Source organism: Corvus cornix, chromosome 6, assembly GCF_000738735.6.
Source record: "Corvus cornix cornix isolate S_Up_H32 chromosome 6, ASM73873v5, whole genome shotgun sequence".
Classification (NCBI taxonomy): Eukaryota; Metazoa; Chordata; class Aves; order Passeriformes; family Corvidae; genus Corvus; species Corvus cornix.
Genome location: NC_046336.1, coordinates 5,093,159 through 5,116,655, shown reverse-complemented (window position 1 = coordinate 5,116,655; position 23,497 = coordinate 5,093,159). Strand labels below are relative to the sequence as shown.

At 40.9% G+C, this 23,497-nt stretch overlaps 1 protein-coding gene across 1 annotated transcript in view; it reads left to right on the top strand.

The window, feature by feature from the left end:
* The first annotated feature begins 1,732 nt into the window (after positions 1-1,732).
* Positions 1,733-23,497, top strand: part of PLPP4 (phospholipid phosphatase 4) — a 48,579-nt gene continuing 26,814 nt past the window's right edge. Inside the window, exons 1-3 of the mRNA XM_039554067.1 lie at positions 1,733-1,875; positions 18,693-18,801; positions 23,077-23,167. Of these exons, the coding sequence (XP_039410001.1) occupies positions 1,820-1,875; positions 18,693-18,801; positions 23,077-23,167 (256 nt within the window). The 5' untranslated portion in view covers positions 1,733-1,819. The remainder of the gene's footprint in view (positions 1,876-18,692; positions 18,802-23,076; positions 23,168-23,497) is intronic.

Genomic DNA, 23,497 nt, shown 5'->3' with positions numbered 1-23,497 from the left:
AAAATCCAAACTATCAATAGTTGGCGGAGCTTTGTCTGAAAATTAATGAAATGAGGTGTACAAGGGAGAAGGGTCTATTTCAAGTAACATTTTAAGTGTTCTCTCCAATGCCAGTCACACACCTGGGTTTTCCGGGCTTCAGTCATGCCCCTTGCAACAAATCTAGCACTGATGTACTTCTCTCTAGATGAGTTTAGTACAGAATCTTATGCCTCTGTTCTTCCACAAACATGGTCAATAAAAGTTTTATTACTTAGTAGTTAATTTAGAGTTCAAGGCTTCCCTTTAATGCGCAGTGCATCTATTAGGCAGATAGGTTTAACAAAGCCTCTCTGGCATTAATTGTCCAACAATAATCATGTAGTAAAGTGGATTGGATTCCTGCTGCAATCCTGATGGCTGTTTTGTAGCTGTGTGCAGTATTAATAGCTATGAACACTTTCCTGAAGGACATGCCCCTTCAAAGGCCCCAAGAAAGCAGATAATTAAATACATTTAATGTAAATTAGTTTGCTGCAATTCATGACTTAAGGCTGAAACTCTCTTACGCTAAAGATGTTCAGGAGTCTCTCCACGCAGAAGTTAAATGAACTCTGTGCAAAGGTAGTCTAGGGTAGCTCAGAGAACGCCATTGAGAGGCATGGTGAATGGATTGGAGGAATCAAAGGAGTAAACCAAGTCACTGGTTGTTTTCCTGCCTTTCTTCCATCGCAGCAATTTGGGGTCCCATTATAACTACAACCTCTGCATGTTTAGCTAAATCCACCTCTGGGAATGATCAGACACTGAATTAATGACATGTTTACACTATAATATCACATCTTGGGCAGAATGTGACCAAGGGACAATGTAGTGACACACTGGGTTCTCTGCATTAACAATGAGGAGCACGGTTTGAAATGGCACAGACGTGCAAGCAGGTGAAAAGCCCATTATATAAATACATCCCTTAGAAGGTGTTCAAACGCTGTTAATCCTTTATGCAAAGATAAAGCAAACGGGCCAAGCTCAGCGCCAGCGGGGTGGTCTGGTACGTGATTGCCCTTTGCACAACGGGCCGGCAGTCTAAGCCTGTACGAAGACCCGATGCTATCTATCTCTGTGCGGTGATGCTCCCTCCCGCCGGCCACATTAATTTTTTTTTTTTTTTCCTCCATCTTTTTGAAGCGCGGGGCATCATTACGAGCCAGAGATGAACACCGGAACGCCAGCCCAGAGTCGGAGCTGAAATCCAGCGTGTGGCGGCGGTGCCCTGGGATGTCAGCCTCTCGCACCGATGGGTTCATGGCCCTCCAGGGAAGGATGGGGAGCGCTGCGTTAAACGGGGCAGAAAAAGCGCTCTCATCGCGCCCCTTCCCCGCGTTAGGCGGGGACAGGATCCCGGTGCCGGCGGGACCCGGCCGGCGGCGTAGGGCGGCCCCGAGGGGCGGGCGGGACAGCCGCGGCTCCGGCTCCGGCTGCGGCTCCGCTCGGCAGCGCCGCGGGGGCGGGCGGGGAGGCGGGGAGGGGAAATCCCCAGGATCCCCGGCCCCCGCGGGGGACACCGCGTTAGTCACCGGGACCCTCCCCCGAGCGGGGACACCGCGTTAGTCACCGGGACCCTCCCCCGGCGCTCGGCTCCGCCGCGCCAGCGCCGCACCCCGCACAGCGCGGCAGCCGCGGCGGCCGAGGGATGGCGGGGCCGGGGCTGCGCCCGGCCGGGCTCTGCTCGGGGCCCCGGCGCTGCGGGGCGGGCTGCGGGCGGGCGGCGTGAGGCGGCCCCGCTGCCCTCGGGCATGAGAGGCGGCGCCGCGGGGCTGCGGGAGCGCCGGGACCCACCATGCGGGAGCTGGCGATCGAGATCGGCATACGGGTGCTGCTCTTCGGGGTCTTCGTGTGAGTAGCGCCGGGCAGCGGCAGCCAAAGGCACCAGCGGCACCGCGGCAACTTTGCTCCGCTGGCAGCCGAGTGCCTCTCGCACCGGGCCGGGGAGTGCGGGGGAAAGGTGCGGGATGGAGGTGCGGGATGGAGATGCTGAGCTCGCCCCGTGGGCTCCGGCGGTCAGGGGACCCCGCCGGGGCAGCCCCCTCGGGATGCCCGAGCGAGCGGTAGCTGCCGCCGGTCCCCTCTTCGGGATGCTCAGGGGTAGAATATTTCCCCGCGTTGAGTCGTTGCAGGGGCTCTCCCATCCCCGGGGTTTTGTCGAAGAGCTGAGGGGAATTTTTTCTCGGAGAAGCTGCTGTTTGTGAGAGAAGTGTGCAAAAAGCGACCAGCCAAAACAATGCAACCTCACAGGTGCTGGTGGTTTCGTTGGGCCGGCTGTAGTTTATGGGGTGAAGTCTCACCTGCCGGGGCTGTGAATGCGCCTCAACAACTGGTTCTGGCAGCAGCGGGAGCCCCGGGCCGGGGAGCTGCAGCGCGGGTGCTGGAGCTGAGCGAGGACCGCCGGCTCAAAGTGAGGTGGAACGTGTGAGAGCGGGTTTGGGAAGCTTCTCCGCACGCTGTTGGGCAGGGAGGAAAGCAATGAAAATCTGGTTGTTGAAAGATGTGCAGCTATCGCTGCAGGAACGTTCTTTCTCTTTGCCTTTTTTTAGGAGAAAGCAGTTATGCATTTTTTTTGCTTTGTGTATTTCAGCCTTTTCTTCTCAGTGCTGTATTCATTTCTTTCTTTCAGGCAGTTTGTGGTCTGAATACATTTGAGCAATGAAAAGTTCCACTCTATATAAGTTTGCATTTCCATTGCTTAATGTTTAAAGATGAGTGTTCTCAGCCTTTGTGATCTCTCAGGAGCATCACAGAAATGGGATCAGATTTTGCTCTTTGCTCGTTTGTTTTCCTGAGGATGGATGCTGTTGGTCACAGGTGCAGGCAGTATAGGACATCTGTTAAGCTGTGATAGTGACTTAGAGCTGCTGAAACTGAATGCTTTGATGAGTCCTTTCTGTACCTCTCATGGTTAATTAATAACTTGTACAATTTTCTAGTGTTTGATTCTTTCCTCAGCGCTCATTTCTCTTGAATATTGATGCAAATCTTCTGATTTGCAAAAAAACCCCTGTGAGGTACCTTTGAAATCTGTCAGTTCAGTTGCATCTCGCTTTGAAAGTAGACCTGTTCCTGTCAACAGAACTCCTTTCTGGAATACATGGAGCTACAGGGTGAGCAAAGACCTCAGAAGCTGATGCTACATCAGAACCTTTCCCTTCCTTATGATTGTGTGTGTAATTCATCACCTACACCACCCCTGTAAGAGATCTCTTCATGTAGTTTATTACTATGATGTGTAAATCATGACCCATCAGAATCAGTCATTTCTTGGTTGTGCATCTCTTCTGCCTTTATTTCCTCTCTAAAAGATTCCATAATTTTCTCTGCTCTTTGCATGGTTCCAAAATCCACTGAGGAGGGGTAGCTAACAGTAAAGCTCTTGGTGGAGTCACCATAACGGCAAACGCCTATGGAAGAACTTCTCATATTTTCATGTAGCTCAGCTCCTGCCCCATTGGGACTCTGGGGAATAATTCTGATATTTCAGTAGGTCATTCAGAGCATTCATTGACATCTGAAAGTACTGGGCACGGTAGTGTTCCAAATTCAGGTTGGTGTTTAGTTTAATGAAGAACTGCATTTTATTTGCTTGTAATGGTTGCAAGAATACAGTCCCTAGGTAGACCAAAAGAAGAGCTTTTATATTCAGATAATCTTAGCACCAAAGTAATCTTTTGTTATTGCAACAGTATTCAATAGTTCTCTCAGTTTCCTAAATTGGCAATCACATTTTGAAACGTCTATGTTTCAGAGGTTTAAACACTCTGTTTCCTGTGGTTTTTTAGACAGCCAGTGCAAGGATTTTTATGGAGCATTGAGTTCAGTGGAATATCTTTTCAGGAATGAACTTTCACTGGTTTATTTGGAAGCCCTGGGAGAGGAATCCGGGCAGCAGCAACTTGAGCTCTAATTTCTAGAATTAGAAGCGATTTCTAGGAATGAAAAGGCTGAACAGGTTCCAGCTCCCTTGGAAAGGAATGCCATTAACAGAAATGAGTTAAGGTTGGGTCTGAGCTCATCTCTGTTGTGAGTGTCAGGACAAGAGGAACTGGACAGAAGAGAAGGGGTTCTTTCTGTAAAGGTCTTGATGGCTTTGGGTCATTACCAACTCTTGTAGTGTCAGAAGCCTGACCTTGAAGGTAATGGTTCCACAGCTATTTGAGAGTCCTGAACCATCTGTGCCTCCCAGATGTCTTTGAGCTTCATCCTAACAGTTCATATCACTCACAGCAATAATCTGGCACATTTTGTACCATGGAATGCAAAAGAAAAAGGTGCATATTCCACGTTGGAGCTTTGCTTGGTAATAAATGTCATTTCATAAAAATGGAGGTGTGAAAACTGCTGTTGATGATTGCTGAAATTGAATGTATTGCCAATCTGAATCTATTTTACAGCAAGAACAACCATGTTTTCTATGTTTAAGACTGGCAATGTTTTTTTTTCCTCCAGTTGCCATAATTATCAATGTCAGTCATTCCATCAAAGGCAGAAACCTATACTTGTTATATAAGATCTGTTCTATCCTGCAAATGGGCACCCTTAGAAGCAGTGCACATTTTTTATGGTTGAGTATTGATTTGGTTGAATTCAACAGCCATTTAGGGAGGATAATGATAACAACTGACTCAGTTCTAAGTGTTGTGTTCTTGGCAATTGCTGAGAGCTCACTTAGCAATTAAAGACCAGATTAGGTATTGAAATTTAGCAACTCAAGCTTCTTTCCATTTACAGAGACCTGTGCTAAAGAGCGTTTTAACCCTCAGGATTTAGTAGTATTGAAGGAGGGATTAGTTAGAAGAGATTTATTAGAAGGACTGTGTCTACCTGAAATTGAGAAGCAGGAGTTAAAAAAACCCCAAACCCCAAACAACAGAGTCAAAACCCAAGAACAAGTGTTTGCAGTAAAAAATATACTTAATGCACACTTTACTGCAAAGTTAAATGGGTATTCTTTGAGTACCTTCAGCAAAACAGCTCTCAAGTTGCAAGTTACAAACTGCAAGGATAGTGATATTTCTGTTCTGCCTCACAGTTTTTCCCAGTTCCTTAAATTAACAAATTAATTTATAGTTTTCAAAATACGTAGTTTTGCACCTTTTGATTGGGCTGAACTGATCTGATTGAACACGGGCTCTTTGTTACTTCCAAGGTGAAGAAAATTCTCATGCTTTGACTATTACATTATGTAGTTTCAAATATTGTCCAATCAAATCTTGCCTTTAATCAATTCTCACTTCATATTTTTGTTTAGGTTTTTACTTATTAAGAAATATTTGTGAGTACAGAACTGAGTTTTAAAATGAGGTTTTTCATGTAACTCTCAGAAGAGGAAACGGTCTATTGTTTAATATAACAGCCATGAGGATGTACTCTGTTTGCAGAAAAAATCCAATGCTAAATTGAAGAATGATTAAATTAGGGTTTTGTATCTCTTTTTCTTCATTTTTGTACTCATTTCTCTGACTTGGAGCATCTTAAAATGCCTGATTATTGCTAAAACGTGTTAAAAGTGGCCAGACTTTCATCTCCGTCTGTACAGTGGCATTTGAAGAAAGCAAATTGTTTTGACTGACTTGTTTTTATTCAGATAAGCCAATTATAAGGGGATTTGTGAGCAAGTCTGATAGTTTTACAGAGGACTGATGCCTTTAAACAAAGTTTTTCATCTGTCCTAAAAAGAATTCACTGAGGGGTAGCTCAGAATGAGCCTGAGAGATTTCTTTATTTCTTAGTTCTGTTTCAGGTGTCTTTTAAGGGAAAACTTTTTGCACCTGTTTCAGAAGTTTTGGAAGACCACGCCACTGCCTCTTGGCAGGAAGAGAGGATTTGTGTGTGTTATAGTATATTTAGCTCAATGACTTGTCAAAAGTATATCACTGATGTTTATAGAGAGCTAATTGAATGAAAAGACAACGTCTTTCAAGGATTGCTTCATCAAACCTCGAGCTCTTCAGTGCACGTGATGTGATTAAAATATAAATGTCGTTTGGAGTAATTGGATATCTTCCCCAGAGCACAGCCTCATTAGCAGCCTCCCTGAGGAATAAATGTTTATCTGCAGGCTAATATACAGATATATATTGCACACGTGTGAGTTTGCAGCATTGACTAATGCTGACATCTCTTGTGTGTGTGCCATGTTCAGTTTCTGGTGTAAGTAAATAAAAGCTGTTTCTGTGCCTGTTGTGTTCCTTACAAGTTTACATTATTAATATTTTAATCGAGTTATGAATATGCATGAAATAATTTGATGTGGAAAGCTCTTTCAAGTAGCTTTCTTTGTCAGGGGATGTTGTCTGCTGGATATCCTGCATGCGTTGCCTTTGTAAATGATACTGTGTATTGTCTTGTTAACACAGGGAGAAAATCAATTACCCGAGGAAATTCTACAATGCTGCACTTTTGTTTTGCTCTTCCCCCAGACTGTGTTTGCCTTTTCTCTCTCATATGGACAGGATTTTTGGAGGACAGGCTGAGCTGAGAATTGTGAGCAGTCAGAGCTGTGTAGGTAACAAGGGCAAGATGGTATTGAGAAGAAATCACCAGACTGAGACATTAAGATTTATTTTCTCACTCTGGCTCAAATGCTGTGAATTTACACAAATCAGTTGGACCAAGAATTCAAAGCACCTTTTAAGCCTTGGCTCTCTAGCTGAATTTTCAAAGTAGGTATTTGGCCACTTCCTAGTGGCTTTGTGTCCTCTGTTCTTGATTTGGATATCCCATAATTCTGGCTGTTTGGAACCTGATTTTTGGCTTCTGATCCTAAGAATCTTGGACTTCATTTCTGTGTACCCCAATTTCTCATCAAGAAAACAAGGGCAATCCTTCTTTTTCTCACCCTTCCTTCAGTTAATTGGTAAATTCTTTGTCGTGAGGTAGCCAATGGGTTCACTGAACATTCTTGGAGCTTTTTCAGTGTTTCACAAATAGTAGTGATAAAAAGAAATGAGAACATCAACGTGTTTGCTGACCTGTTTAATAATAGGTGCATTATTGTAAGCCATAATTTACACATTATTAAAGTGAGGGAAAGGTTTAGTTTTGTGGTGCAGGTTGAAGTCTAATTCTCTGAGTAGGGTTAAGGAAGAGTTAAGGGAAAGACCTGCTGTAGAAAAGAGCCTCTCTGGTGCTTAGGATCTGAGAACACGTATCAAAGGTTGCATATTGAGCAACAGACTTGTTCCAGTGCTCAGCAGAGTGGGTCACACCTTTGAAGTAATGGGAGAGCTAGAATGACATGGAGCTCCTGTCACTCCCTGATACACCACAAAGTTACCTGAATTTTAACTTTGCTTGGCACTGTGTCCTTGACAGGTTACTGTGAAAACAAAATAAATACCTAAATACCAATTCTACCTGGCGTCACATGAAGCACACAACAAGATGACCGTGTGCCTGTCCTCATGGGTATGAATGACCAGGGAGCTCACAGGGACACTTGGTACTGTACTGGGTTTTATGGCCAGGGTTTGGCAGCGAGGGGGCCCCATCCTCCTGTACCACTTGAGGGGAGGAGGGAGAAAAAATCAAAGTTAAGCCTGGGGAGAAGGGAGAGGTGGGGGAAAGCTGTTTTAAGGGTTAGATTTTCTCATTTTTCTAGTGTGATTGGACTAGTTTCCCTCAGTCAAGTCTGTTTTGCCCATGACAGTAACTGTTAGGTGATCCCTCCCTGTTCTTATCTTGACCCAGGGTCCTTTCAATGTATTTTCTCTCCCCCATCCAGCTGAGAAGGGAGAGGAGTGATGAAGCAGCATCCACTCAGTGTCATGCTGGTGTTCAGCTACTTGGTGTTTCACTTAGTTGAAGCTTGAGATTCTGTTGTTTTTATATTATATTTATTGAAATAGGGTTGGATTTTACTGACTTTGATAACAGTCATCCAGGAGAAGCTGTGCCTACCTGTCTTTTTGGGCAGACTCTGGTCCGCGCGTGAGACAGACTGTTTCTACAGACAGTTGTATCAATACAGTTTGTGGAACTGAGTTATTTCATTTGTCTTCCCTGAGTCTGGGGGAAAGAGGAGCTGAAAGGATGGGAAGAGGGAAGGGGATTTAATGGCAGGAGTTCTAATTGTCCTGCTAATAAGATAGGATTTACAGTTGATCTCCATGGCTAAACTCACAGCTGAACACATGCTAAGAGAGGACGTTATTGTAAATGCCAAAGCATCTGCTCCAGATTTTTTGAGGAGTAAATGGTGACTTTGTGTGTCGTGTTGAATCTTGTTGAATCCCATTTACTCACAGACTTTGGCACTTTGTGTTTATTTGCATCTAGCCTGATTGAGGATGTTTCATAGTGAGAATGCTACTAAGACTGATAGGGTTCCTGGGGGAAAAATTTTTCTTTAATAAATTGATTCTTATACTTTGATCTAAGCACAGTCAAGATCAGGCACAACTAACTGTGATTCTTATGGGAAAGAATTTAATAAAAATTACAGCCTTACTGCTGAGAATGTACTCATATCTGGCACAGTAAATCAAGATCTTTATGGTCTCCCAATCTGTCAGTGACTTTGAAAAGTCGGTACTTGGAAATAGCTGGCAGAATTATTGATGCTAAAAATGAATTAAGGGTAATGTTTAGTGTGTCTTGTAACTTTTTTGTGTAGTAAGGACTGTGCTGGTACCGAACAGGGGATGCCTGAGTGCTGCATCTGTATTGGCAAGGATTGCCGGACAAGGACAGAAAGCTAAAGGCAGCACTCACATCCCTAATTAAAGTATTGGTTGTGATCCACTAATGAGCAACAGGGACTTAGGCTGGGATGGTTGGGGAAAGCTTCACTCATTTCTGGATCAGAACAGCTGCTTTACAGTAGATCCAATTGCGTTTTCTGCATGGAAGACAGAAAGTTGTCGTCAGCTGTAGTACTTGAACTACGATTTTCGTGACTATATGGGTTTTAAAGTACCTTCCATTCACATTTTTCCTTTGCTTTTAAATGTTAGATTTGTCACCTTTGGACCAGAGGTCATTGCTATGCAAGAAACTGTGATTGATTGATTGATTGATATGATTCTGTAGAAAATGAGAGTGGAAATGTTTCTTCATTTTAAATCAGATTGCTACCGTCACTGTGTATTGTATTTGTTTGTTTCTCTGTATTACAAAACACTTCTAGTTTTACTATCTATATGGTTAAATATTTTGCTTGTTAAAATACCACTTTTTATTAAACACCAATTTAATTAATACAAATTTTTAATTAAAATTGCCTATGAATGCAGTCAGTGGAAATTGTTTTACTGTAGGGTGGGTAACAGCGTTTACAACTGGTGTTTTCATAGCAAGTGGCTGATTGAGATAAATTATTCAGGCGCATTCCAGAGAGTTGAGAGGAGGAGTGAGGAAGATTGTAAGAGAGGTGTAGAAAACATCTTTTGTTTTCTTTTTTCCTGGAAAAGGTAGAAATAATTGAGCTGTTTAATCTGGAAATCTGGGGAGATGTGGCAATGATCTTCACAGGTCAGCAGCTCCTTTGAGATGTATGAAGACAACAAGCTGCTCTTCACATCCTCCAGGAATTAGACAGGAAAGATTTTTAAATTTGTAGCAAGGGAAACTTAGGTTGAGTGTGGGAAATATATTCTAATTGAAAGGACTTAGAACACTGTGATAGACTGCCCGAGGACAGGTAGAGCCTCCACTAATGGAAGTTTTGAAATGCAAGTTGCAGTCAAGTGTTTTAGGAGTATTTTACATCAAATTTTGCTTTGCTGTGAGGAGGCAGACTGGGTGCTCCTGTAAGCTGGCACAAATCAACTCAGTGGACTGATATTCCTGAGAGTGTCCCAGTGTGTGGGTAAAAGTTTGAAGTGAAATTTCTTGCAAGAGTTTTTTGACTCATCTTGATGTGCAGGAAAGGGAACAGTGGTACCAATTTGAAATTATGTGGAGAGTACTTCAGCAATCACTGAACAGAAGCTGATGGTCCCTTCTTCAGGGCAGTGCCCTGCCAAAGTTTGTGTGCTAAATATTCTGCTTTAACCAGACTGTGGGAAAACTGAAAACCTAGATTAGGTGAAATGTTTTACTCTGCAATCTGACGTTTTAGCCTGGACTGGGTGAGAAGTTTTACTACTCCTTTAGCCTGTATAATGGAGGTGAAAATGCTAGCTCAGAAATGTTTCAGCTCTGAAGAGTTTGTGGCTCCCTGCCAAGTGTTGTGGAGCCTTGCAAATGGAGAACAACAGAGGGGAGTGTCACCCGATATAAAGCGTTATATTTTCATTAGCTGCCAATTCTCACTAATGGGAGAACAGATCTAATGGCCTGTCTGTACTCTCACAGCCCACAGAGAGGCCATTAATAATTGTGCTCATCTGTGTCCAAGGTGCTTTGCAGGAAGGTAACGATTGCTATTGGACCTCAGTGAGTGCTACAAAAGGCAAAAAGTGATGCTCCTATTCCCCATTACTATATCTTCTTCTCTTATTATTATTATTTTTTAAATCATTACTAAGACTCTGGAACATGTAGTTCTCACAGAACTGTTTTTGGACTGAGTGATTTTAATACACTTGGATTTTATTGGGAGTATCGTTAGGAGGAGGAATGAAGGAGGGACAGAGATAACTGAGAAGGGGACCTTTGTCACTAAGAGAGAAACTTGGCATGGTTGTGAGTTTACCCCAACTTTCATTTCAGATCCAAACATAATCAATACTGTGTGACATGCAGATGTGAAAAAAAAAGGAACTTTACTAGACTCAGCTCCATCAAATTGCTGTGAAGCAGTGTAGTTGTGCAGGGAACTTTTGAGGGTTGTTTGACTGAAAGCAGTTTGAGATGTAATCAAAATAAGCATTAAAAACATCAAGAGGAAAATTTTTACTGTCTGTAGTGTGTTTGGGTTCATTATTCAGGCATGTGCTTAGTTAATTTAGGTCTTTAATATGAATTAAGTTTTTCACTTTAGGATAATGTACAGCTGCCAGCTTTGACACTTCTAATGGCAGCAGAACTCATGATTTCATTTCCCTCTACTTTCTCCTCCCCAAACACACATTAAAATGGCTTTTGTGAAATATCTGGTATCATAAGGTATATTTAATAAAAACAGAGGATAGAAGCAACAATTAATACCATAAATAAATTTTTTTAGTAAATAAAATGAGAGATAATGCAATGAAACCAGAAGCTAATAGGTTTTCACTTGGCTGGTATTGGTTATTTCTGTAAAACTACTGCTGATTATTTCTGTTACTTTTCTGGAAGGCCTGAAGACTTGCACCTTGACACAATAAGCAGCAGCTCTGACTTCCTTGCCTTGTTTTCCAAGGGCAGCACTGTTCCATGTGAGCAGGGATCACAAGGACCGAATGGCTCTTTCACCCCAGGGGCAGCTAAATGCCAAAACAAAGTTGTTTTTGTTTCAGAATGGTTTATTTTATATTCTGCTGACCAGAAAGCAAAGTTGCAAAGATCGCTTTCAATATTAGGTCAAGCAAAGTTGCAAAAATTAAAAACAAGCCAAAGTATATGACTTGGACTAATTTTGCAGTGGGATTTTTTCTATGGTTCAGTATAGTCACTCTTGTCTCCTGCTCTTCTTATCAAAGCTGCAATGCAGCGTGACCAGCTGTTCCCTCTTTCTTCCTTTCACTTTGCTCATTTCCAAATATTCCACTTCTGTGAGGAAGACATGATGGTGAAAAGATTGTATTAGAGATAATTAAGTAATTTAAGGTCTGGAAACCCATTTTATTCCCATGGAATGGGAGTTTTCTAGAATCACAGTGGCTATAATGATGCTCAGTGATATTTAGTTCTACTTGCTTTCAAAGGCTCAGCCCCTAACAAGGAGAATGCATGGACTGGAAGTTTTTGGAATATTTCAGATGTTCAAGAACAACTGCCTGGCTGTGCTAACTCCTTGTTCTTGCGCTGTTCATGCATGCTCAGATAATCCTTCCCCTTTCCTCTGTGTCACAGGAAGGAAATAGTTTACTTAGAGAGAATTCAAATGCTAGGGACTGAGAAAACAGTGACAATGTAATTTAAGTGCGAAGAAAACTCACATTAGATTCTAAAACTCCACCCCAGGCTGTTCTATATTTTTCAGGACTGTGAAAAGATTGTTGGTTTGCTGTTTCATATTAGGTATTCTAAGTATATATCCCATTTATATGTGATTTCATAAGCCGCAGGACTCCTGTTGTGAATGTGTATTGTTTCTAGCTCGAGATCTGTGCTTTTAACTGATCCCAGGCTCCACAGCTGTTGCCTCCTTGCTGGGTGCAGTGTTGGCCGCAAGGAGGAGAGTACAGAGGGTGGCCATTCATCTTTGGGAGAAATTATACCCTGAGATATAGCTGTAAAATCAGTGGATATGTGAGGCAAATCTGGGAAACCTATTAATAAGGCTGAAGAAAAATACCAGAAACTCTCCTTTTGTAGTACTTCAAGGAAATATGACAGCTGTGGTAATATGTGTGTATTTTAAAACTGCATCAGAATTAATTTTCAGTCTTTACTTAATCAAAATGATTTCTCATATGTCTGAAGGGCTAATGGAGGCATATGTGCTAATTAAATGTCACACTGCAATTGCTAGCTAATTTAAAGTATTCAGAAATATTTTCCATCAAGTTGTACTGACTCATCCGAAGCCAAACCTACCCTCAAGAACCAGCCCTCTATTTGCCAGTGGCATTAAATAAAAACCGCTGAAAACATTGCCCTTGCCCTTTGTCTTTATCAGTCCCAATAAAGCTCTGTATCGGGGTTATACATTGTTAATCAGAAATAGTAGGTGCATACACTGCATGGCATTGGACTGGGAAATAAAAAGTTTTTAGCTGTTAAAAAGGTAGAGAGAAAATTTATGGATGCTGGTGCTTCTGTGTCAGTGTGAGTGTACAGTACTTAGCTGGTTTTAGTGCAGTTAAAAAATGATATTAAAAAAAGCCTATGAAGAACCAATAAAACATTAGCTCCTATTCCGATGGGCACTCTTTTGCATTCAGTACCTATTGCAATATAAATTCTGATATATATTTTAAATTAACTCTTTCGTTTCGATTTCTTCAGAGGAGTTGAAGCTGTTGCTTTCCTACCTGGGTGTTTGTCAGCAGTGCATGCTTGGCACGTGTAGGTACCAGTCCAGTTCATAAACAAGCTGCAGCATTAGGAGTTACTTTGATGCTGATACTGCAATGGTTTGCCCTACCTTGCTTTGTAAAACCATGTCAGGAAGCATCAAATCTCTTGACACCCAGTGTTGGGCCTTAACTACAGGGGATGTTTCTTTTTCTATCAGAGTTTATATCATTGAAGTTATACTTTTAATTCATGCCAGCTTCTTCCTTTCTTGTCATTCATAATTGAGTCTTGGCCATATTTTTTGAAACCCTTCTGGATGGCTGAGGAGCTGTGGATTTCCCAAATTACTTTAGATATTAAATGGCTCAGATCTCTTTGCTCGTGCTAACCTCTGAGCTGACACAAAGCTGTCTCATCATGCTGATACACGCAGACAGCAACATTTCAGAGTCTGAACTGCTCCAACTCTGTGGAGAGCAGAATAATGGTGATAAACCACAGGCATTGCTTCTTATCTCCCTTCATCACTATCCCCTCTGCTTCAGTTTTGTTAATTTTACATGCCAGACACAGACCATTTCAAGCTTTTCAGATTTTGTCTGGTTTTGCAGGAGTTTGTAAAATAACCACCAAGAAGTTAGAGGGATTTTTCCATAATATTATCTGTAGGCAGTAAACACGGCTAGGTTTTCTCACGGCCTGAGAATAAGTTATTCTCTCCAGGTTTATCAAATAACAAGACATGAATGCTTTCCCCACTATTAGTGTGTTTCAGAAAGGCGAGGTTGAAGTCTTGAATTCAAATGCGAGCCAAGGTGATGTGAACAAAAGTGGTCAATGCAATGGACCCAGATGATGCAAACTCCGGGCTCCTTCTCTTTTAGCCTGGATCACCTGTGGGAAGCTCCTAAAGCAAATCCTGTCTTTTAGAATACAATTTTCTTATCTCCACAGCTGTTGGGCCCAATGATGTGTTCTCCTTTATGACTCTTTCTCCTTTATGGCTCTTCATCCAAAATGTTGGGGCAGTGAATCTCTGGTGCGGGAATCTCTCATTGAGTTGCAAATTGCGCAATTAGGCCAATTCTGTAATTAGGCCAACTATTACCAACTTCAGCGCCACTGACACCGCTCACAACCTTGCAGAACAACTGATGGCACAATTTAACATGGCAGGTACACTAGAAGGGCTTTTACTGCTAGATTTGATACCCGGTTTGGGGAATACTAGGGGAAATATCCATGTAAAAACATCCAAAATGGAGTTCCAGCAGCCCAACCACAGTTAATATGTGTTTTTGGGAGAGGCAGCAAGGTCTGCTCACACAGAGTTCTACAGGCAGGGAATGGTGGTCAGAGCCAATTTTTTTCTTCACAGACCCTCAGAGGTGATTTATAAGAGAAGTTCATTAATATCTGCTATCTTTTTGTTGTTTGCCCCAATGGGGACTTGCAGAGAGACCTATTTGAGGATAAAATCTGCTTATCAACAGATGAAGCTTAGAAAAGAGGAGGGTCATTCGTTAGGTATCTGGGATGAAAGTCTGGGTTTGAACAATCACAAGTTCATGATCATTCTCTCCTACTGCTTTGTCAAACCATGTGTACTGCTCTGTCCTCTCAGTTACTGTCACTTGGTATTTGGGGAAAGCTTTGTCTGCAAGAGAAAAAGTAAAGGGCAAAAACCCCCAATTTCCCCTCTCTCCTGCCAACCACCCACCCTTTAGTTGATGCTCAGGAGCAGGCAGCAAATTTAAACCTTGCAGTGTGATTCATGCAGCTGAGGGCCAGGTAGTGGTGGAAACCATAAGGTGAGGTGCTAAACAATATCCTGCTGTGACTTATGGGAGACGGAAACCATGGTGGAAGCTCAGGGCAAAACCTCTGTGAGGATATTTGTGCTCTGTTTGATTCGTTCACTACCAGTGAATGGTTTCATAAAAGGATAACTGCAAGTTTTCAGTCCATATCATCACAAAGCTGCTTTTAGTGCACTGTTACCTGGCTCTGGCTGTGATGTGGTGCTGGCACAAAATGATGCTAAAGGGCTGCATGCTGTGAAATGGAAATGAAGTTAATGTACCTCGCAGTGCTCGTGTCCTCAGAAAAGAGCAGCTTTTTTCCTCAGTGTGGGGCTGTAAGCAGCAGTGTTGGCATGGCCAAAGCAACCCCAGGGACTGGGGCACCTGTTGCTCACCGATGTTTTTAATGAAATTTGGGCTCCTGTTTCCCTTGGGCTGCTTGAAAGTCACAGTTAGAGGCTCTCGAATTTAATGGAAGACCTTTTATGCCTTAAATTCACATCATTAGGCTGAAGTGTTCGAAATCTTGCTTGCTAAGCAGTTAAAAACATTGGGTGAATATGGAAAAATGAAGGAAATGTAAGGCCAAAAAGCTACGACTAAATTTTTCTGTACTAAAACAAAGGAAGCTTTTTTGCCCACCTGCTGCCAGGGGACTGAGGTTGTATTTTGGGCCATAACACAAAATGATCAAAACCAGTTTTCTTTATCCAAGGACTGCATTCATTTCTAATAACATCCAGTCCTTTAAACAAGCTTGTGCTGACTTATGAATAACGATAAGCTGTACTTTTGGTTGGGACAAAGGAACGTAAATCACCAGGTGTTAGGCGGCTTAGAAACCAGTATGTCCTCATGATTAATACACTACAAAGGGAATTGCCTTCCAGCTAGTGAAATCTCATATCCAGTCACCCATTGGTGATGCTTCAAAAAAGGAGAGAATTGTTCTCTTATGAGTCTTGGCATAAAAATTTAATTAGCAGTTGAGCTCTTTCAGAAGACAAAAAAAAAGAAAGTGATTTCTTTTTTTACAGTCACTATCCTCTAACTGTTTACTTTCTATTTCTGTATTGTTCACAGAGACATCTGCTGCCTTCTGCAGCTATGTTTTTTCTCCTTCAACAGTGATTTTGAAATTATTTTGCCCAGTTTCAGAAAACTTTTTTTTTTTTTTTTTTTTTGCATTATGTTGCACTTAATTTGAACACTGTTTTTGGAAGATATCAGAGCACTAGTCCAAGAAATAAATGAATACATAATCAGATTTAATATATAGTGGATACAAAACTGCTGCTGTTGCATAAAATAATAATGATTACAGTCATTGATAGATTTGCTGAAATTACTCTTTCTTAATACGAGTACAGGTGAGTATGTATTAATCAAAAAATCAGTCCTCATCTGAAATCAGATACTATTTGTTATTTATTATATTTTCATCTCTTTAGCATGTGTTATTATGTTCTTAAAGGAATTAAATCTTATGACAGTGTGTATCTGCGGTGTCATAGCTTTTTTCCTGTGAGAAATGAGTTTGATTTTTTTATTTTAATTTCTCAAACTTAACTACAATTTTAGCTTTCTTACATCACGAGGGGACATGAAACAAAAGATCAAGAAGAGCCCCAAACCTTTAAATCTGCTGGCATTTGTTCATAATGTCAAATGTCTTAACATCAATTTAATTAAATTTCTGATCCAATGTGACAAACTTTCCAAAAGTGCACTGGTGCACAGATATATCATGGTCACCTTGAAGCACAAATGTTTGTGTGTTGCTTGCTCTCTGCAGTTACCAGAAATGCTTCAAATAATACACTTTAGGACTTTCTTTTAGTTGAAGCTTGGAACCAAACCTGCTTGTATTGTCTAGGAGTTGACCTTTATTTTTCTAGTTGAAAACTGTAAAATGAATTTTTCATATGGGTGATACATTACCTGGAACTGTTCTTCTTTAGAATTGTTTCTTATTTTCATGTCATGCACAAGCCATTGTCTTTTAAACTCAAAAAAGCTTTAAGTTTTCATTTTGAAAACACTGAAACAAATTGTTTTGACACTTCTGAAGTTCACCTTCTTGGGAGAGCAGGCTCAGACTCTGGGTTTGGAGAAGCTGAGCATAACAGTAAATATTCCCCTTGCAAAACCAGACTCCTTAAGCTTCCAGAATAATCTTGTTGTCCATGTAGGCCAGTATAGGAAACATAAATATTGTTACAAGTGACAAGACTGTGTTTGACCTTTTCTGGTCCTTAATTTTGTTATTTTCCTTTAGGAAAGGAGAGGAATAAGAGGTCAGTTGGGCTCTTTTGAATGTTCTGTCTAGAGGGGGAGTCTGAGTGTGCTCAGCTAAAGGGGGTCAGAGACTGGTTTGGGTTGGAAGAGGCCTTTCAAGAGCAGCTGGTTCCAACCCCTGTGCCATGAGTAGGATAAGAAGTTTGCTGTTGTTTAGGAAATAGCTGACCTAGCTCGGTTTGAGGGCTTGTCTTCCCTGGGGAGGGTTGCATATGTGAGTATGGTTTAATTTTACTCTGCTCTACAAATTGCTTTGGGCTTTTTCTCTTTACAAAGTCACTTGACATGCCTGCTACTGGCATAAAACCTGGGTTTGGAGATGTTTAAAGCCCTAGGCTTTGGAAAATTTACAGTAAAAAAAGCTTTGGGCTGCTACATCTCCAAGTTCTGGCTCCATGGGCTTATTAGGTGAGAGCAATCTGCAGAAAACTGGTCCCTGTGTCTTTCCTCAGCAGCCATTCCTCAAGTCCTAATAAACCAGAGCTAAAATGAACAATGTAAAGCAAAGGCCAAACTTCCCAGGTTGTCTGATATTAATTCAGAGCCAAGAAAAGTTAAAGAGCACTGAAGGACTCTGTGGAAAAAGGAGTATGGTTTAAATGAAGTGAGACAATTTAGGTAGTCAAGAAAAGCTTTTGAAACTTCCTACTACAGTCAAGGATCACAATTCCTGCTTTTGCTTTCAGTGCATGACAAAAGATACCCACACAAATTATTTTCTATAGACAATGTAACCTCAACATTTTATTTTGATACTCTTAATTTCAAAATAACCTAATTACAGAACCATGGGGGATTTTAGTTTGTTTGGGGGTTTGTTTTTGATTTGCTTTTTAAGATAGATAATTGACATAATAATGAAATTTAAATTGTTTTGGTAGAATGAGGCATTTCTGGTAGACTCAGATTCTTCTTAAGCTTGACAGCCCATCTTTTTTAGGAGAAAGTTTCTTTTGGAGATATTCTCTAAAATTACCTCTTTTCTGTCAGTAGAAGAAATTTTCTGGGCTGCTTCTTTCTCTTTCTTTTGCTTTGTGATCCTGCAAATGCAACTGTTATGCTTCAAAATCTTGACATTTGAAAAACATTTTATATTTTATATTTGTTATATAATTTCTACCGGGTAAAAGACTGCATTACATGATTGTAAATGGATAATAAATGACTACATGATTTATTTAACCTCATGGTATTATTTGCACACTTTTCCCACAAAAAGAAGAAAAAAAAAAGACAATTTATTCTCCACAGTAGTGTTCATGGAACTTTTATAAAGTTGTAGAACAGCTTTAAAAGTGTAGACTTTTAAAACACATTTTCTGAAGGGTGTATTTATAAAGTTTGTATTACTAAAATGCAGTGAGGTAGGATGGCAATGTAGCAATTTAGTAATAATGATAATTCATGCAGGCTATGTCGAATTTGGGGGACTTTCTAAATCAGCAGAACTCTTCTGGGTGTTTTTGGTCATCATTGTGAAAAATTTGTATCTTTGATTGTTGTTTGCAGTTTTACAGAATTTTTGGATCCTTTCCAGCGGGTGATCCAGCCAGAGGAGATCTGGCTGTACAAAAATCCTTTGGTGCAATCAGACAACATCCCTACACGTCTCATGTTTGTAAGTACTAAAGGCCTCTGGGTCATCTGATGGCTGTCAGCTGAGTGTACTGTCATTTGATAAGCAGTAGGAAATATTTCACAAGTAGAGGATGTTCCTTTAATCCTAAAGGCAATTATTGTCCAAACCAATGTTGTCCAAAATGTACCAAATTACGGGAAGTCTTTAAAAAGAAGCATTATCAGATGACTGAATTTATGAATGTTGATTTTTCAGTTTAGGAATGAAAGCAGTGTTAGCTTAGAGGGATGTGAGAGAAATGAGTAGAGAAGCTTTTTCAATTAGCTGGTTGGGTGACCTGACAAAACCTTGCCATGCTCTTATAAGGTTAAGTGCTTAAATTTTGAAATCCAATTTGTTTTAGGCATGTTAGGCACTGAGATACTTGACTCTGAATAATCTTTTTTTTTTCCCCAAAGGCAAAACCTTTGTTTTAGCTTCTGCCAACACTGAATATATCACAGAGCTGCCCTGCTGTCACTGCTCTTCTGGCTCTTCCCTGCTCAGGATGTGCAGAATAGATGGCTGAATTTGGTTATCAAACTTTGTAGCTTTGATAACCCTCACTAGCAATGATTACCAATCATAATAATCTCTGTATATAAGAGTGCAACAAGACAGACCACCTCAGAAGTGCTGAGAAATTATGGGTATAGTTCAGGCTGTAAAAGTAGAAGTTCAGTCTTTTCCACAGCTGCCTCAAAGTCATCTTTTCCTGAGTCTTCAGTGAGGCCAGGGTTTTGCTTTTCTAACTTGAATTCAGTGATATGAAAATGATGATGATGAAAATCTGTGATATAATTTCTATTCAGCTTTTTTATGAAGGCTTAACCCTTCAGTTATGAAAAAATTTTAATTAAGGAACAACTTAAAGGTGCCTCCTGCATATGAGGCAACCATATATCCCAGCCTTCTAAGACAGAGGCTGAAGGCCTGGTTTTTAAATTTGCCCTCATAAACAATAAACGTTTTGTTTATATTGCATTAAGAAGCAGCCCTATTATGGACTTTTTCATCCTGGATGGGTGAAAATGTATGTTTTTCCTGAAATGGAAGACAGCTGTGTAAAAAAACACCCAAAACCCAAAAATCAAGCAACAAACAAAATAACCCCCAAGCCAAACATTAAATTGTTGTGCTGGGAAAGACTGAGTTTAGTTGTGTGATTTTTCCTTATGCTCAGCATTACTTTGCTACATGGTTTCTCTGATCTGTTTATAACTGAAGAGTTCAAGAACCAAGGCTGAATCATTGTACAGGGTTTTGCTGCAGTGGTGAAACTATTTTTCAAACCAGTTGGGATAATCATTAGTCCATGCTCTTGTTCTCTAGGCAGAAGGCACTGGGAAGCACAATTCTGGGATATAACGATAATATTCCCCTGTTCCCAGAGCCCCAGATTTTGGCAAAGTTTGTGGTGGGTGGAACTTTCAGGCAATTCTGTGTCAGTAACATTTGTATGGCCTGTGTTCACTTTCTGGCTCAGACTTTAAACAGTGAACAGCTTCTTAAATTAAGAAACATAGGTAATTTCTATACTATTTTCTTATTTTTTAAATTTAAAGGAAGAAAAATCCAACTCTAGCAGTGATCACAAGCTTTCATTATGGACAGAATTTGTTGCCACTGATGTACTCTGATATTGAAACACGTGACTATGGCTTACCAGAAAGAAATCTCTGAGACTTTATCAATTGCTGGATTATTTTATTTGCTATGAGAGACTTGAATTCAAGGGAAATGTTGTGAATGAACATCCAAATTAGACAAAGCTGACTCCTGCATGGGTAGCAAATACTGGCAAGACCTGAGCCTGGTTCTATCTCTCTATCAATGAATATTCCTTGTCTTGGAAAGTGCAGGTAACTGCCAGCTTTCCCTTGGATGCATGGAAGTGTGTGGGAGTCCCTATAACTTCAGCACATCTCTGGTTTGCCAGGATGAATAATAAATGACAGAGATTTTGTCCATGTTTCACAAAAGCCTGGCAATGCTGGAATATTTCACTGCTGGAAAAGGAAATGTTGCTGAGATGCATCTGAGGAGAGTATTGCTCATTAGAATGTCACCAAATCTGGTATAGATATGAGCCATAGAGGAACCTTTTCAAAATAAATAAAAAGGAGTCTGTCACAAGCCAAAATTTCTTTGTGTGTGCATTTTGCTGCAGAATAAAAAGCACCTTCCAGGTAATGCTTTTGTGTAAGGAGCAGCAATATACCACAAACATGAATAGTTCTTCATCTCCCTCAAAAATTCACATGCTTGTGAAGTATGATGAAATCTGCAGTTTTACCAGATTTCTGAAGATGGATGGGGAAGTGGTTTGGAAAAAGCTGCCACTTGAATGCTATTCTTTGTTGATAATTTCTGCTGCTCCTGCTTGTTCAAAAGATTTCTGCCTCCATTAAACCACCACTATCAGCCTGTCAGCCTTGGCTATATTCCCACATGTTCTTCAGTACTGGAATGCAGATCTTTTTCTTCATCTCTTTTTTTTTTCCTGGTGGCAATCCTTGTTTTTAAGAATGAATCTTGTGATTTTAGGACTTGGTTTTTTTTTTATTTCACACTTTTCTCTGAAAGCAGAAATGAAACTGTTGATGAGGATAGAGACAAGTGAACATTTCTGGAGCAGTAACGTGGCATTGGCACCCAAACTTGAATCTCACACCGATTTAGAGGGAGATTTGAAGTGGAAACAACACATCTTTTTGCACAAAATTTGATCCCTGCCTTCCTAAATGTAGAAAAGGGGAACAGACTCCAGACTGTGTTTTAATCTGCAGGTTTCACTGAGTTAGATAATATTTTGCAGATGCAGGCGAGGGCAATCTGGTACAAGATGCACAGGGAAAATAACAAACATAGTGCACTCTCATACTGTTTTCTACTCAAATATTCTAAAATCATAAAGTGAGGGCTGGGATTAATCTGTGGTATAAAAAGAAGATTGAGTCATGTGTCCTTTGTCATAATATATCTGTCTGGTCTGGTTTTTGTTTCAGTGGGGCTATTTAAGAACTAATGCATAGTTCAGCTTCAGTAAAGAAAGCATAATCTTACTTAAGACCTGGCACCCCTTGTGCTATTTACAGCTTAATTTTTGCCTTGTTTAAAAAACCCTCCAAACCTCAACCAGTAATTTTCACTTTTGTTTAAGAGAATAAATGTTTTTGAAAGGCTCTGATATTTTTTGACCAAATGTGGTTGTGAAGAGGTTTGTAGGTTCTAGAAAGGAATTGGTTAACTTAGACTGGAACCAGCAAGAGGCATAAATGTACTACCTTGCCTGTAAATTGCCTTTTACCTCTGCAACTGAAGGTCTGAGACAGAAGAGATGAGGGAAGGACCGGTTGAGAACAGAATCAGAGTTTCCATGGCAAGCTCTTAATGAGAAACTCCCTGGTGCTGTGCTTGGGACAAACTGATGTGTGTCTCTGGAGAAAAGCAATGAGTACCTGCCCTGAGAGGCCAGACTGGGCGCTGCATGCAGTAAGATGACTTTTGGATGACATTCCCGGTGAATCATCATGGCCCAGATTGCTCTGTGATAATAAAAGTGCTGTTCATGGAAACTGAGTGTGCACTGAGGCAGAGATGCCATTTCAGGTTCCCTGTAGGAGGATTCCTGTCCTCCAGCACTGACAATTACAGAATAAGGTTCTGTTTAACCAGTGACTAAACTTGTAGATGCTCAGCTGTTGTTTTTCTGGGCTTGATCAAAACAAAGCAGCTTGGTCCACATCCAAACACTGGTAAATGAAAGTATCATAAAGACACAATCTTCCCAATGCATTCAAGCATGACAGTTGAAAAGAAAACAAAAAATAAGATAAAGAGCATTTTAAAATGCCAGGAAGTTGGTGCTGCAGTCTCTTCTGTTGAGTAGGGTCTTACTGAGCACTCAGCCTGAGTGTGGTGCCTTCTGCAGCAACACACACTGTGGAAAAAATGTACAAATTCCATATGGATCAGTGTGTGAATTTTGTGGACCTTATGGACTGTTACTTTTTCATTGGAGAAGCTGACATTTTAAATGCAGCTCTGGGCAATTACAAATCAATTATAACCGAGGGCTATATTGGAATATTAATGTGCTCGTCACCCTGGAGTTGCAAAAGACAAATCATCCCACTTTGCTTAAGGTCAGGAGTTTGATCAAGATCATTCAGCCTTTTGGTTTAAATGGAAATGGCTGCAGCTAATTATTAATCAGTTGGACTGAGAAGGAGTTGATGCTCTCACACATGATATTTGCTCTCTCTCACACAGGCAATTTCGTTCCTCACGCCACTAGCAGTCATTTTTGTGGTGAAAATAATCCGTCGAACAGACAAGACCGAAATTAAGGAGGCTTTCTTAGGTAATGTATGTCATACTTCGAGGTGGAAAAATGTGTGATAGCTCTCAGAGATTGGTTCCAAGTGTAGTCCAAGCCTTGAAGAAAACCTGTCTCCGTTACAGTCCATTATAGCAGTTTTCAGTGCAGTTTCAGGGCATCTCACACAAGCCTTTGGGTTTATATGCGCTTCTAGGTGTACAAATTCTGTGCCTTAATTCCACAATTCAGCCCACAAGGGTGGAATTTGATCAGCAAAGACAAGTCCATCTGAGAGACTGTTCACATGTATATTTTTCTGTCACACCCAATCTTTTACTTATGTCTTATTTATATTTGCAGCTATTCTAAATC